Source organism: Saimiri boliviensis, chromosome 17, assembly GCF_048565385.1.
Source record: "Saimiri boliviensis isolate mSaiBol1 chromosome 17, mSaiBol1.pri, whole genome shotgun sequence".
Classification (NCBI taxonomy): Eukaryota; Metazoa; Chordata; class Mammalia; order Primates; family Cebidae; genus Saimiri; species Saimiri boliviensis.
The window spans coordinates 64584361-64601220 of NC_133465.1; the positions used below are offsets into that span (position 1 = coordinate 64584361).

The 16860-nt window shown below is 52.1% G+C and overlaps 1 protein-coding gene across 1 annotated transcript; it reads left to right on the plus strand.

Annotated features, from left to right (window-relative positions):
* Positions 1-678: 678 nt before the first annotated feature.
* LOC141581895 (cerebellar degeneration-related protein 2-like) lies at positions 679-16830 on the plus strand. The gene is made up of 4 exons (XM_074388945.1): positions 679-1204; positions 12878-12990; positions 14962-15110; positions 15988-16830. Exons 1-4 carry the CDS (start codon positions 1126-1128, stop codon positions 16154-16156), a joined length of 510 nt encoding a protein of 169 aa, XP_074245046.1. The 5' UTR covers positions 679-1125; the 3' UTR covers positions 16157-16830.
* The last annotated feature ends 30 nt before the right edge of the window (positions 16831-16860 follow it).

Here is a 16860-nt window from a genome sequence, read left to right on the forward strand (position 1 = left end):
GTAGGCCTGTAGTTTCCAGTCACAGGCACTTAAACACTCAAGTTCCCAGAGGCAACTGTAAATTTTTATTCATTCAAAGAATGACGATGCAATGTATCAATGACCAGCCTGCTGTTTGGTTTTGTTTGTTTGAGACGGAGTCTCCCTCTGTTCCCCAGGCTGGAGTGCAATGGCTTGATCTTGGCTTACTGCAACCTCCTCCTCCCGGTTCAAGCGATTCTCCTGCCTCAGCCTCCGGAGTACCAGGGAATACAGGCATGCGCCACCATGCCCGGCTAACTTTTGTATTTTTAGTGGAGTGGGGGTTTCACCGTGTTGGCCCCGCTGGTCTCGAACCCCTGACCTCTGGCGATCTGCGCACCTCGGCCTCCCAAAGTGCTGGCATTACAGGAGTGAGGCACCGCACCCGACTGGTGAGCAGCCTGCTCCAGGAGCTGAGTAGCCAGCTGTGAAAAAGAGACAATATTCTTGCTCCCAAGAGATAGAGGAGACGACAACTTTTAAAATAACGTAATTTCAGACAAGAGACGTAAACTGAATCGGTCGTGGCGGGAGGACGAAAGGGTTGATCTTGCAATTCCCAGACCGGGACACAAGAGAGTCCCGCCCTCGGCCCCGCCTCTATCTTTGCATGCGCCTTCTGATTGGTCGGCGGCGGCCGGCCCCACCCCCCGGAGCGGGGCTCCGCAAGCTGCAGGCGGGCTCCACCGAGATGCAGCGGCGGCTCCGGGTGTCGCCCGGCGGGCCAGGGGCAGCGCGGACCCAAGCCGGGCAGGGGGCGCCCCCCGCGGCACCCGCGCGCTCCTAACGCCCCAGACCCGCCTGCGGGCCCGGATCTTCCCTGCCACCGTCCCACCCGCTGTCCCCGCCCCTCCACCCTTTGTGTCGCCGCCGCCCGCCCGGCGCCCCCGGCTCCGCGGGATCCCGGCCGGGCAAGACCGCGATATTGCGCCAGGCCCCGCGTGGGCGCCCGGCGGGCGGCCGATGGCGAGGGGGCGCGGCGCGGGCGCTGTAGCCCGAGTCCCCTACGCGGGAGGCCCGGCCCGCCTCCGCCGCATTGTCCCGGGCCGCGCGACCCGGCCCTGAGCCGCGCTGCCGCAGCACCCGCCAGCCGCCTGCCGGGCCATGCGGAGAGCCGCTGGGATGGAAGACTTCTCTGCGGAGGAAGAGGAGCCCTGGTACGACCAGCAGGACCTGGAGCAGGGTGAGCGCGGGGGTTCCGGGGGCAGGAAGGCGGGGAGCGCCCGGTGACCCCTGTCCGATTCTCCATTGTTGGGCGCTATCACCCCGGGAGGGGCTGGTCTGGACCCGGCGCGCCCGACTTGGAGGAGCGACACGTCTGGAGAACCCGGACGTGGAGAGAGGGGGCGCTGCCCGAGAAGACGCGGACCGGACGGGTGGAGACCTGCAAAAGTGGGGGGCAGCGGGCACTCTTCCTATTTTCCCAGACGACAGGGCATCCGTCATCCAGCTCGCCCACCCCGTCCTGGAGGCAGCAACTGCCCAGCCGCCCCTGGTATTGTTAACGGGCCTGAGCACTGGCTGGGAGTCTTTGGAGGACGGAAGGCGGCTCCTTCGTCATGTTTTGCTGGGAGGGTGGCGCGCGTGTAGAGGGAAGTTATCTCACGCCAAAGCCAGCAGCACCCGTCCCTGCCAGGATTTATAAGCTCTAAGACTCCCAGAAAGTTTCCCTAACTTGCTTCCTACTCAGGGAGAAGTGGTGCCGGGTCCTTGCCGGTGAAGAAGCAGAAAGTCGAGTCTCCCATCTGCCTTCGAGAGTGGGGAGTCGCCTAGCCCTCCCCTGCCCGGTCCCCTTGCAGATGGCTCCTGGTTTGGAGGGGGTCAAGGTTCGGGAATTCTGGCCAGTGTGCCAGATGAGAGACAGAGTAAAGAGGGATCCACCTCCGCTGCCCACAGCTGCCATCTGAGGGCCTAATGGGCGACTGCAAGGGGGTTGGAAGCTGGTGATGAGGTGGCCGAAGTGACATCATTGGGAGTGGGGGTGGGGCTGTTGGGACAGGAAGGAGGAGGAGACCTGCTGGAGTGAAGTTCGTCTACCCTCTCTTTCCCCAAGATGCCTCATTCTTGGATGGTGAGAGCTGGAAGGGGGCAGGAAATGTGTCCAGGGAGAAGTGACCTTCCCACAGTCTCCAGCAAGCTAGTGGGGTGTGGACACAGGTCTGCTGCAGTCTGTGCGATCGTGGCCTACTGTGGTATGCCCACAGCCTGGTCTCCATCCACAAGGCCCCAGAGGGCTGGCTTTGCCCTCATGTGCAGCACCTACCCAGATCCTGCAGTCCGTGACCTACTTCCCCACATGGCCAAGATTGGCTGGCAGATGAGGCTCTGTCCTTGTGCTCAGGAGCAGGGTTAATCATAGCCTCCGGGGGACCAGGGTGGGACTGGGGATGCTGGGCTAGACCCTGTGATGGTCTGTGCCCTGGACTCTAGCCTCAGCCTCCTTTGCCTGGAATGAGATACAACCCCCCTCAAACTCACACACACACCCACACATTGTGACAATGCCTGCTCCCATCCTGGACACTAAATTTTTCCAGGAACACCTATTAGGCTCCCCTTAAGTACCAGGCACCATCCTGGGAGCTGGGAATAGTTACAGCCCTGACGCTGAAAGTATACCCTGGCAGGTGAAGGAGGCAGGCTTGTAACTAACTGCAAGTGGCACAGTATTTTTTTGTTTTTGTTTTTGTTTTGAGGAGTCTTGCTCTGTCACCCAGGCTGGAATGTAACGGTACAATCTCAGCTCACTGCAACCTCCACCTCCTGGGTTCAAGCGATTCTCCTGCTTCAGTCTCCTGAGTAGCTGGGACTACAGGGACATGTCACCATGCCCGGCTAATTTTTGTATTTTTAGTAGAGACAGGGTTTCACCATGTTGACAGGGCTGGTCTCAAACTCCTGACCTCAAATGATCCGCTTGCCTTGGCATCCCAAAGTGCTGGTATTACAAGCATGAGCCACCGTACCTGGCGGGTGGCACAGTATTATGGGCAGTGGTGAGGGCTTCCTGGAAGAGGCAGACTTGGAAGGAAAGATTGGAAGCTGAGTTCTTGAGAAGACGGTTTTCAGGGAGGCTGATGCTAATATTGTTGCTGTCTCACTTAATTCCTGCACCCCAGTGAAGCCTTTGGCACTATTTCTGGCTCAGATGTGGAAAAGGAGCCAGGGCGTAGGGGTGGGAGATGTGCAGAGATATGCAGCTTCTTGAGAAAGAAAGGTATCTGAGAGTCCACCTGTGCTGGGGGAGGGATGGGCCCTGCAGACCCCTGCTTCTCTGGCCCTGCTGGTCTGCAGCTGTCGGCCTGGCCTGGCAGCCCCAGTGGCAGCCAAAGGCCAGGAACCAGGAGGGAAAGCAGAAATGAGACAGTCTCAGAAGAAACTGGAGCTTCCCACCAAAAGCTGGATGTTTGTTTGCTTGTGGGCCAGGTGCTGTGCTGAGCCTGAGGACACAGTCTCTGCCCTCAGAGGACTCCACATTCCATTAGAGGAGGCAGAAATAGGATCAAACTCACAATGGTGTTAGAGTGTGAGGGATTCTGCAGCTGTTGGCCCAGCGACAGAGACAGCAGAGACTCAGAAAGGTTTATGCTAAGGCCCTTTTGAGCTGGAGACTCCCCAGGAGAGGGAGGGAAGGAGGATTCGGAGGAAGGGATGCTTGTAACCAAGTCATGGAGTGACGTGAGAAGGCTGGAAAGTCAGGATTGAGGAGGCTGAAGGAAGCATCAGACACGGGTACTGAGGCATTCCCATGGGCCCTGCCCACTCTGTGCCCCAGGGGCCAGGCATGGAGAGCTGGATGGTGGGACAGAGCCAGGGCCAAAGGCCAGCCATATTGGGTGTCAGGAGCCTGTTGCATCTCCCAACCCCCAAATTCTCTTCCACACAGCTGCTCCCTGGCTGCCTGTGAGTGGCCCAGAAATGGCTTTCTCGGCCAGCCACCTGGTCTCCCCTCCCATCTGTTTCCTCCTGCCCCAAGGACAGGCCCTGATTCCACTTTCCAGAAGCTTGACTGAAGAGATCCTGTTTGACTTTGGTGCTCTGTCCTGGTGGAAGGCGGCCGTGGGGACAAGCAAGGTCCTAAATTCTCACTGTTCCCTCTGCTCACTGCCACGAGCACCTGTGAAAATAGAAAAAGCCATGAATTATTAAACACTGGCACTCCGTCTCTCACTCCTCCCTCCCCCACCCTGGACCAGGCATGGCAGGCCCTGTGAGTTCCTCTTTCCAGGCTGAGAGGCGGCTGCTGAGTCACAGATTTGAAGTCCTTGGTACCCATGCTCCCTGCTTGCCTTGCTGACCTTGAGTCCTCAGCCTCAGGAGAGCTCTGACCTGGCAACAGGAGGGGGATCCTGCCTCCACCCCAGTTACCCCAAAGGTGACCTGACCGTGATTCTGTGGACCCAGAGTGGCTGACAGTCATGCCCTGGAGCTGAGAATAGGACCCCACAGCCCTGCCAGGTGGTACTCATGTCTACTACCTGGGGCCCACACCCTTACCTTCGTCCTTCCTGTACATGTTCCCTGTCCCTTTGCCACCTCTCTGCTCTGGAATCTATGGTGCCCCAACCAGTGAGGGACAGTGGTGCCCCAGCCAGTGAGGGACAGTGGGATTTCTAGGTTTCTTTTTTTTTTTTTTTTTTTTTTTTTGAGATGGAGTTTCACTCTTGTTGCCCAGGTTGGAGTGCAATGGCATGATCTCAGCTCACCGCAACCTCTGCCTCTCGGGTTAAAGCAATTCTCCTGCCTCAGGCTCCCGAGTAGCTGGGATTACAGGCATGCACCACCATGCCCAGCTAATTTTGTATTTTTAGTAGAGACGGGGTTTCTCCATGTTGGTCAGGCTGGTGGTCTCAAACTCCCAACCTCAGGTGATCCGCCCGCCTCAGCCTGTAATCCCGAAGTGCTGAGATTACAGGCATGAGCCACCACACCTGGCCTTCTAGGTTTCTTTTCTTTTTATTTATTTATTTTTTTTTAAATAAAGACGGAGATTCTCCATGTTGGTCAGGTTGGTCGTTGGTCAGGTTGGTGTCGAACTCCCGACCTCAGGTTATCCACCCACCTCAGCCTCCCAAAGTGCTGGGATTACAGGTGTGAGCCACTGCACCCAGCCTCTAGGTTTCTTTTCAAAGACAGGCTCTGAGCTCCCCAGACATTCCTTCTCAGGCCTCTGGGGTATTGCTTCATGTAAAACCACTAAATCCTCCTGAAGCAGTCTCCAGAAAACCCTAGGGTCCAGGCAGGGGAGGTGCCAGCTCAGACTTAATGTTTTGTTTTTTTTTAAATTTTGACCTGCACAGTTCAAACCCATAGCTCAGATTTAGTACCTTCCCCGGTTTGGTCCAGTGTGTCCCATTCATCTAGCTGTGACAGGCTGTTACTCCGTGTCCACTTTCTACCTAGCCAGCTTCCGCATTCTCCCGTTCCCAGACCTCTCTCCTCTGAGCCTGGAGCAAGCACCAGCCCTCAGCTAGCTGGTGTCCTCTCCCTAGCACTTGGCTCCACTCAGTACCCTGCTCTACAACTTCTAGACTTTTCTCTGGTCCCTCCTGCGTACTTTGAGCACCTTAGCTTGCACTGTGATCCTGTTTCCCTAAAATGATCAGAGACCTGCCTCTCCACCCCCTACAACTTCCATTGTTTCTCTTTCTGCCCATCCCTCAATCACTAGCTGGCCCAAGTCGATCACAGCCTTCAAAGGGCAACCTTTGATGTCTCTGGTGTATAGGTTGATATACCACCCTGGCCTACCAGCATTAGAAATATACACACAGCCCAGACACTCACCTGGAAGCAGGGAGCAAGACATTGCACTGCACTTGGCCTTTCTTCCCTTACCTCTGATTCGGTGGCTTTGCACTCTAGTTAAGCTGCAGGGGCTCCATGCAGGCCATTCACATGGAGCCTGTCCTCAGACACCCACGGCAGGAAGTGGAATCAGTAGCAATGGCCTCTTTGCAGACCATGTAACAGTTTCCAAGAGAGGAAATACTTAGAAGGGTAGCCCTTTGATCTTTTTCATGTATATCTCAACTAGTGAAAACTGTTTAGGGATGAGCTGAATTTCAGCCCCACTATGGAAAACAGGAAGATAGCATGACTCTCTCATTACAAACTGAAAGCAGTCTTGCCCAGCTCCTGAGTCCGGAGTTATGCCACACACATGACATAGCACAGGGCTATACTTTTTTTTGTTTGTTTTTTTGAGATGGAGTCATTCTATCGCCCAGACTGGAGTGCACTAGCACGATCCTGGCTCACTGCAACCTCCACCTCCCAGATTCAAGTAGCTCTCCTGTTTCAGCCTCCTGAGTAGCTGGGATTACAGGTGTGTGCCAGCAGCCCAGCTAATTTATTTTTTTGTAGACACAGGGGTCTCACTGTGTTGCCCAGTTCAATGATCTTTACATCAAACTTCACACTTTGTAGATACCTACAGACTTTTGCCCAACTTACAGTTAACAAATTCATATAGCATGTATCCTCATTCCCATACTAGGTTTATGTTAAGTAACTAGTTTTTGGTTTCTTGGCTTTTTGGTTTTGTTTTTGTTTTAAGATGGAGTCTTGCCCTTGTCACCCAGGCTGGAGTGCAATGGTGCGATCTTGGCTCACTGCAACCTCCACCTCTTGGGTTCAAGCAATTCTCCTGCCTCAGCCTCCTGAATAGCTGGGATTACAGATGCGCACCACCATGTCAGGCTAATTTTTGTATTTTTAGTAGAGATGGGCTTTCCCCGTATTGGCCAGGTTTGTCTCGAACTCCCAACCTTGTGATCTGCCTGCCTTAACCCCCCAAAGTGCTGAGATTACAGGTGTGAGCCACAGCCACCAGGCATTAGGTAATTAGTTTTTCTTGGCATCCTCATCAGAAAGTTAATTGCTCAAGGCTAAAGGTTCTTATCTATGATCTACGATTTGGTTTTTTTTGTTTGTTTGTTTGTTTTTTGAGACGGAGTTTCGCTCTTGTTACCCAGGCTGGAGTGCAATGGCGCGATCTCGGCTCACCGCAACCTCCGCCTCCTGGGTTCAGGCAATTCTCCTGTCTCAGCCTCCTGAGTAGCTGGGATTACAGGCACACGCCACCATGCCCAGCTGATTTTTTTTGTATTTTTAGTAGAGACGGGTTTCACCATGTTGACCGGGATGGTCTCGATCTCTTGACCTCGTGATCCACCCGCCTCGGCCTCCCAAAGTGCTGGGATTACAGGCTTGAGCCACCACGCCCGGCCCTGGTTTCTTTGTTGTTGTTTTAAATGGCTGAGGTGGTGTCTCCAGGAGACATCAGGACACAGGGCCCTCCTTTGGCTAAAACCCAGCCCTGGAGGCTCCACTTTGGCTGTTTCAAAAGCTCACCTCTGTGCACAGGAGCAGACAGGCTCGGTGGCTGGTCAGGGCCCTCCGCCTCTCATAAGGCAAAGCCAGTTCTGTCACCAGCTTGGCTGTAGGCCCAAGGCTCTGCCCTCAGCTGCCCACCAAGAGTCACTGCTTGCCCAGCTCATCCCAAAGGAAAACTTCCACCCCAGGTCTAGGTTTCTTTTCAAAGACATCCCTTGGGCTCCCCAGCCATTCCTTCTCAGGCCTCTGTCAAATGCACAGCAAGGGCTCAGCTGAAACAGCCGTTTATCTAGGAAGCTTTCTGTCCGGGCGTATACAGCCCATCCATCCTCCAGGGACCCTAGAACTGTCGCTATTTCTAAAAAGAGAAAGCAGTAGAGAGCTGGATCCCTGAACCACATCGTATTGGCCCCAGTAGAGTTGCCTTTACACGTCTTGATCTGATTTACATCGTCAGCCTAGATTGAGAGCTGTTTTAAGAAGCAGCCTCATAAAGTGAAACAGACCAGTGCTTTCCCAGACAGTGTTTTACGGGATGCCTCAAGAAGGACTACTTTTTGTCCCAGGAATTCTGTTTCTAGACCTACCTTTTGTTCCAGGTTTCTGGAACCTGGAACAGGTTTTGTTTCTAGACCTACCCTTTGTTTAAGGAATTCTGTGTCCTAAGGAACTGCAGTGATTTGCACAAAATGTTTTATACAAGAAAGTTAATTAGTTTCTTTCTTTTTTTCAGAGATAGGGTCTTGCTTTGTCTCACTGGAATGCAGTGGCGCAATCAGAGATTACTCTAATTTGAAACTCCTGGACTCAAGCAATCCTCCCACATCAACCTCCCTAGTAGCTGCAACCACAAACATGTACCACCTTGCCTGGCTAATTTTTACAATTTTTTTGTAGAGATGAGGTCTCGGGCAGGTATGGTGGGTCAGGCCTGTAATCCCAGCACTTTGAGAGGCTGAGGCAGTGGAGCACGAGGTCAAGAGATTGAGACCATCCTGGTCAACATGGCCAAACCCCTTCTCTACTAAAAATACAAAAATTAGCTGGGCGTGGTAGCACACGCCTGGCAGCTGAAGCAAGAAAATCGCTTGAACCCAGAGGGTGGAGGTTGCAGTGAGCTGAGATTGGGCTACTTCTCTCCAGCCTGGAGATATAGCGAGACTGTCTCAAAAAAAAAAAAAAAGAGAGAGAGAGAGAGAGAGAGATGGGGTCTTGCTGTTTCCCAGGCTAGTCTAACTTTTGGCCTCAAGCGATCCTCCCATCTCAGCCTCTCAAAGCACTGGAATTATAGGAATGAACCACTGTGCCCAGTCTACAGTTTGCTTTTCTTTTTGAGAGACAAGGTCTCGCTCTCTCACTCCAAGTTGGAGTGCAGTGACACAATCACAGCTCACCAAGTAGCTGGGACAACAAGTGTGTACCACCATACCCAACTAATTATTTTTTGTAAAGACATGGTCCCATTATATTGCCCAGGCTGGTCTTGAACTCCTTTGCTAAAACAGTCCTCCCACCTCGGCCTCCTGAAGTGCTGGGATCACAGGCGTGAGCCACCATGCCTGGCCTGGCCTATAATTTTTAAATCAGTCTTTTGTTATTGTTATTGTTGTTGTTTGTGTTTTGTTTTGTTTTGTTTTTGTTTTTGTTTTTGTTTTTTTTAGACGGAGTTTCGCTCTTGTTACCCAGGCTGGAGTGCAATGGCGCGATCTCGGCTCACCGCAACCTCCGCCTCCTGGGTTCAGGCAATTCTCCTGCCTCAACCTCCTGAGTAGCTGGGATTACAGGCACGTGCCACCATGCCCAGCTAATTTTTTTGTATTTTTAGTAGAGATGGGGTTTCACCATGTTGACCGGGATGGTCTCGATCTCTTGACCTCGTGATCCACCCGCCTCGGCCTCCCATAGTGCTGGGATTACAGGCTTGAGCCACCGCGCCCGGCCTGTTTTGTTTTTTTTTGAGGGGGAGTTTATTGGGGATTTTTTGAGACAGGGTCTTTCTCTGTCACCTAGGCTGGAGTGCAGTGGCACAATCTCTGTTCACTGCAACCTCTGTCTCCCAGGATCAAGTGATCCTCCTGCCTCAGCCTCCTGAGTGGCTGGGACCACAGGCACACGCTACCATGCCTGGCTAATTTTTATGTTTTTAGTAGAAACAGGGTTTTACCATGTTGGTCAGGCTGGTCTCGAACTGCTGACTTCAAGCGATCCAGCTGCCTTGGCCTCCCAAAGTGCTGGGATTACAGGAATTAGCCACTTTGCCCCACCTAAATCACCGGTTTTTAAACTTTCTGTACGGTTTGATTTTTTTTTTATATCGATTATGCCTTATGAAAAACATTAAAGATATTTTTAAAAGAAAACAGCCTGTGAACTCAGCCTGAGCCTGCTCTAACAAATTATTTAAAAACCCACCCTCTCTCACCTTTCTCTCTCTCTGGATTAAGCTGCCTAAATCTTTTTTTTTTTTTTTCCTTAACAGCTTTATTGAGATTTAATTAACACACAATTCACTCATTCAAAGTGTGCAATTTAATGGTTTTTATTATAGTCACAGAGTTGTGCAACCATCACCACAATCAATTTTCCAATATTTTTATCACCCTGCCTCTCTAGAAACAAAAAACAATGCAGGCGCAGTGTCTCATGCCTGTAATCCCAGCGCTTCGGGAGGCCGAGGTGGTTGGGTTGCTTGAGGTCAGGAGGTTCAGATCAGCCTGACCAACATGGTGAAACTCCGTCTCTATTAAAAATACAAAAATTAGCTGGACATGGTGGTGGGTGCCTGTAATCCCACCTACTTGGGAGGCTGAGGCAGGAAAATGGCTTGAATCTGAGAGGCAGAGGTTGCAGAGAGCTGAGATTGCCCCGCTGCACTCCAGCCTGGGAGACAAAGCAAGGCTCCATCTTAAAAAAAAAAAAAAAAAAGCAAAAAGAAACAAGATATAATAAATATATGTAATATACATGTGTGTGTTGGGAGGACTGTATCCACTCCAAATGTCTAGGTACCATCATACAACTCAGAGCCACAAATAGAATTGTTAGGGATTTTAGTATCTGCCGTTTCCTCCTAACTCCTTCTCTCTACCCACCCATCTTCCACAACATCCCCCTAAAAACAGGACAGTTCCCTCCCAGCCTTTCTGACGTGTGCTCATTTCCCTTGGACTGGGGTCGGGGAGGGAAGGTTCTATAGGGTACAAGTACCAGGGCTGCTGGGGGAAGAGGATGGTTCTGCTGCCCAGGGAAAGGAGAAGGTTTGAGAGAGGGGCACACGTCACTAGGGTCAATTGGTACCCAACCAAAAGGAAAACACCTGGATTCTCCCCCTACATGGACATAAGCCAGCCGGGTGACCATGGTTAAGTCACCCTGCTGTCCTGCTTGTTATCCATAAAATCAAGAAGTTGGGCCAAAGAGTTCTGAATCCTCTTCCAATTTTAATATTCAGCAAGCCCTTCTGCTCTCTCTGCCTCTCAGCAAGCAGGAGAATTGCCCTCCTTTTTTTTTTAATGAGACGGAGTCTTGTTATGTCACCCAGGCTGGAGTGCAGTAGCATGATCTCGGCTCATTGCAACCTCTGCCTCCCAGGTTTAAGCCATTCTTCTGCCTCAGCCTCCCAAGTATCTGGGACTACAGGCTTGCGCCACCACGCCTGGCTAATTTTTATATTTTTGGTAGAGATGGAGTTTCACCACGTTGGTTGGTCTGGTCTCGAACTCCTGACTTCAAGTGATCCTCCCACCTTTCCCTCCCAAAGTGCTGGGATTACAGGCATGAGCCACTGCACCCAGCCTCCTATTCAACCTTCGAAGTCCAACTCGGAAACTGCTCGTTTGCCTGAGTCTCCCAGAGAGAGTAAAGCTCTCCCTTGCCTATCATCCCATGGCACCTCACCCCTATGTCCATCCATGCTCTTGTCAATCACTCACTCATTCTTCCAAAAAGACAAATTATGCACTGACTCTGCTAGATACTGTCCTGGGACCTGGGGATATTCATGAGCAAAACAGATAAAAGTCCCTGCTCCACCAGGTGCTGTGACTCATTTTGAGAGTCACAGCATTTTGAGAGGCCAAAGTAGGAGGGTCACTTGAGGCCAGGAGTTTGAGACTAGCCTGGGCAATAGTCCCTGTCTCTACAAAAAGTTCTTAAAAATTTTGTACTACCCCTGCAGTCTCAGCAACCAGTTCCACACCTATTCCCAGGCGAGAGAGATCATATGCGCTGCAGCCTTGAACTGGGCTCAAGGGATCCTATCCCAGGCAGCCCTATTGCACCACCTTTTTTTAAAAAAAAAAAAAAAAAAATAGAGATGGGCCGGGCGCGGTGGCTCAAGCCTGTAATCCCAGCACTTTGGGAGGCCGAGGCGGGTGGATCACGAGGTCAAGAAATCGAGACCATCCTGGTCAACATGGTGAAACCCCGTCTCTACTTAAAATACAAAAATTAGCTGGGTGTGGTGGCGCGTGCCTATAATCCCAGCTACTCAGGAGGCTGAGGCAGGAGAATTGCCTGAACCCAGGAGGCAGAGGTTGCGGTGAGCCGAGATCGCGCCATTGCACTCCACCCTGGGTAACAAGAGTGAAACTCCGTCTCAAAAAAAAAAATAGAGATGAAGTCTCACCATGTTACCCTAGGAGGCTGAGGGAGGAGGATTGCTTAAGCCCAGGAGCTCAAGGCTGCAGCGTAGATGATCACACCTGTGAATACACACTGCACTCCAACCTGGGCACCATCTCTTAAAAAAAAAAAATGTGGCCGGGCGCGGTGGCTCAAGCCTGTAATCCCAGCACTTTGGGAGGCCGAGGCGGGTGGATCACAAGGTCAAGAGATCGAGACCAGCCTGGTCAACATGGTGAAACCCCGTCTCTACTAAAAATACTAAAAATTAGCTGGGCATGGTGGCACGTGCCTGTAATCCCAGCTACTCAGGAGGCTGAGGCAGGAGAATTGCCTGAACCCAGGAGGCGGAGGTTGCGGTGAGCCGAGATCGCGCCATTGCACTCCAGCCTGGGTAACAAGAGCGAAACTCCGCCTCAAAAAAAAAAAAAAAAAAAAAATGCAACAGCTGGGATTGCAAAAAAAAAAAAAAAAAAACTGCCCCATGAGCTCACAGCTAGTTGGGGGAGATGAAGAAGATAAAGGAGTAACTTGCTTGGGAAATTAGATGGTGCTAAATGCTAAGGAGAAAACTGAAGCGGGGGAGAGAATGCAGAGCAGGGAACAGTGTGACTTTGAATCAAGTGGTTGGGGAAAGATCAAAGGTGATAGGCACAGAATTGAAGGAGAAGGGGGAGCAAGTCCTGGCGGTGTCAGAAAAGAACATTCCAGGTAGAAATAACAATTCCAGGCAGAAATAACAATCAGTGCAAAGGCTTAGCTCCCGTCTTACCTCTCCTCCCAGGCCTGGAGGCTCCCACTGTCTTGGTTACGTTGGGGTCACCTAGAGAAGATGCTTGTAACATGGATGGGGGTCCTCTGCTTTGTTCTCATGCTCGTGTTTCTCCTGTCCTAGACTTGCACCTAGCTGCAGAGCTGGGGAAGACTCTGCTGGAGAGGAATAAGGAGCTGGAGGGGTCCCTGCAGCAGATGTACTCCACCAATGAGGAACAAGTGCAGGAGATCGAGGTGAGGGCCCTGCATGTGCTTGCCCACACCCCTCAGGGGCCCCTTGGCCTGTGCGTGCCTCTACGAAACTTAGAATAAAGTGCCCTTTGGGAGGCCGAGGCGGGCGGATCACGAGGTCAAGAGATCGAGACCATCCTGGCCAATATGGTGAAACCCCATCTCTACTAAAAAATTACAAAAGTTAGCTGGGCGTGGTGGCGCGTGCCGGTAGTCCCAGCTACTGGAGAGGCTGAGGCAGGAGAATTACTTGAACCCAGGAGGCGGAGATTGCAGTGAGCCGAGATTGCGCCACTGAACTCCAGCCTGGTGCCTGGTGACAGGGCAAGACTCTGTCTCAAAAAAAATAAAGTGCTTGCTTATCAGACACAGCCGTGGCCCAATGGCCTGGTACAGTTCACAACCATGCTGTCCTATACAAGGATAACACAGCTATCCCAGGCAGCCCTATTGTGCCACGTTTTGTTTTGTGACGGAGTCTTGCTCCTTTGCCAAGGCTGGAGTGCAGTGGTGCAATCTTGGCTCACTGCAACCTCCACCTCCCCGATTCAAGCGATTCTCCTGCCTCAGCCTCCTGAGTAGCTGGGATTACAGGCACATGCAACCATGCCCAGCTAATTTTTGTATTTTTAGTAGAGACAAGGTTTCACCATGTTGGTCAGGCTGGTCTTGAACTCCTGACCCAGGGATCCATCCACCTCGGCCTCCCAAAGTGCTGGGATTACAGGTGTGAGCCACTGTGCCTGGCCTTTTTTTCTTTTTTTTGAACAGAGACCAGGTCTCACCATGTTGCCCACGCTAGTCTCTAACTCCTGAGCTCAAGTGATCCTCCTGCCTCAGCCTCCCAAAGTGCTAGGCTTACAGGCATGAGCTGCCACACCCAGCCTGAACTACCATTTTTTAGCCCCACTCAGCTGAAGACAGACACATCAAAGCAAACTTGTCCTTAAACGGGGGAGGAGGGGCCGGTCGTGGTGGCTCATGCTTGTAATCCCAGCACTTTGGGAGGCCTAGGTGGGTGAATTACTTGAGCCCAGGCAATGTATCGAAACCTTGTCTCTACAAAAAATACAAAAATTAGCTGGGCATGGTGGCATGCACCTGTGGTCCTAGCTACTCAAGAGGCTGAGGTAAGAGGATTGTTTGAGCCTGGAGGCTGAGGCTGCAGTGAGCCGTGATTGTGCCACTGCACTCCAGCCTAGGGGACAGCAGGAGACCCTGTCTTAAAAATAAATAAATAAAATAAAATAATTTTTTTTTTAGACAGTTTCCCTGTGTTGCTGAGGCTGGAGTGCAGTGGCACAATCTCGGCTTACTGCAACTTCCGCCTCCTGGGTTCAAGCAATTCTCCTGCCTCAGCCTCCCAAGTAGCTGAGACTACATGTACCCGCCACCATGCCCAGCTAATTTTTGTATTTTCTGGAGACAGCATTTCACCATGTTGGCCAGAATGGTCTAGATCTCCTGACCTTGTGATCCACCCGCCTCCACCTCCCAAAGTGCTGGGATTACAGGCATGAGCCACCGCTCACAGCCTATAAAAGAATTTAAAAGTAAAAAAAAAAAAAAGAGGCCAGTGTGGTGGCTTATGCCTGTAATCCCAGCACTTTGGGAGGCAGAGGTGGGCAGATCACTGGAGATCAGCAGTTCAATACCAACCTAGCTAATATGGTGAAACCCTGTCTCTACTAAAAATACAAAAATTGGCCAGGCATGGTGGCAGACACCTATAGTTCCAGCTACTCAGGAGGCTGAGGCATGAAAATCACCTGAACCTGGGAGGCAGAGGTTGCAGTGAGCCGAGATTGTGCCACTGTACTCCAACCTGGGCATCGGAGCGAGACTGTCTCAAAAAAAAAAAAAGAAAAGAAAAGAAAAACGACAAAAAAAAAAAAAGAAGTAGGAGGCGTGTCTAGGCAGAGAATTTGCCCCTGCCCAATTCTAAAAGGTTACTCAATGTCCTCCCACCGCCAGTACCTAACCAAGCAGCTGGACACGCTGCGGCACGTGAACGAGCAGCACGCCAAAGTCTATGAGCAGCTGGACCTGACAGCCCGGGACCTGGAGCTGACCAACCACAAGCTGGTGCTGGAGAGTAAGGCTGCCCAGCAGAAGATCCACGGGTGAGGGCCCGGCTGAGGGCTGGGGGCCAGGCGAGGGAGAGCCCAGGACTGGGTGTACACGTGGGCCTGTGGGCGGGTGGGTGTGACTTGTGCACTTCTCCCTAGGAACCTGGGATGGAAGTCAGCTTGCCCTTGTTGATTTTGTGTGATTTAACATTCAGGGCACAACCTTGCTTTAAGCACCAACTATGCATCAGGCTCTGGTATAGACACTGGGGATGCAACAGTGAGGAAACAAAGACATCGTCCTGCACTGTAAGAGCTCACAGCCTGGAAGAGAAGGCAGGCATGTCCATTTTTTTTTTTTTTTTTTTGAGATGGAGTTTTGTTCTTGTTGCCCAGGCTGGAGTGCAATGGCATGATCTCAGCGCACGTAAACCTCCCAGGTTCAAGCGATTCTCCTGCCTCAGCCTCCCGAGTAGCTGAGATTACAGGCATGCGCCACTACACCTGGCTAATTTTGTATTTTTAGTAAAGACAGGGTTTCTCTATGTTGGTCAGGCTAGTCTCGAACTCCCAATCTCAAGTGATCAGCCCACCTCAGCCTCCCAAAGTGCTGGGATTACAGGTGTGAGCCTCCTCGCCCAACCGGCATGTAAATATTTTATGGCAGTGCAGGACAATAAGTGATAGAGGAGTGACAAGGAACTGAGGTGGCACAGAGGAGATGTGATCAGCTCGCCCGGTAGGTATAAAAGAGGGGCGGGTCCTTGGGCATGCAGCGAATTCCCCACCCTACCTCAGACAGCAGCTCAAGGGTACCTGTCTGTCCCCTACCCCACATCCCTCCATCTTCAGGGAGCCAGGGCTGCAGTGAGGCACACTGACCCCATCCCCTTAAAGTGCCTCGTTTATGTGTCCACCTCCTCATCCCCAGGCTGACAGAGACCATTGAGTGCCTCCAGGCTCAGGTGGAGGAGCTGCAGGCCCAGGTGGAGCAACTGAGGGGCCTGGAGCAGCTGCGAGTGCTCCGGGAGAAGCGGGAACGCAGACGTACCATCCATACCTTCCCCTGCCTCAAGGAGCTGTGCACCAGCCCCTGGTAGGTGAGAGCGCTGCTTCGTGTCTGTGGGATTGCCAGCCAGGGGAAGAAGGCGAGGCCGCAGGCAGCAGGGGAAATGAGAGCTGGTGCATCATCCAGGCCATCAGGGAGACTGGTCCTGTTGCTAATGATAGTCACAGCAGCTGGCGTTTACTGAGCACTGACTGTGTGCTGCCACTGTGCTGACTGAATTCTTATCATAACGCTGTCGGGGTGTTTTATTATGCCTATTCTCCAGATGAGAAAATTGAAGCTCAGAGGTTATGTGTCTTATCCAAGTTCACCCGTTTAGTAAGAGGTACAGCCAGGATGTTAACTCAGGAGGGGTAACTCCACTGTGCTTTTCGGTTCCCGTTAAATCTAAGACCAGACAACCACTTAATAATGGAAAAATACCTGTTACCTATGTAGTGGGTGTTTCGATAAGGGTCCTCGCAGGAAACAGTCCCTTACACAGAGTCATGGAGAAGTTAAATGAAAAAGAGGTGTGGGCAGGGTGTAGGGAAACCACTGAGAGACTCTAGCGCCCCAGGGTTGCAGCAGAGAGGGCCTGCTACCAGCCCTAGGCCTCAAAGAGCAAGGGAGAAGGGAGGTTCCCAGCACCTAGACGGCATGAAGAGGGTTGCCTGGCCACCATTAAGCATGAAGAGCCCAGGGAGAATACACCCCACGGCCTCTACTTCCCCCTCGGACCTCTAGCCAGTGCCT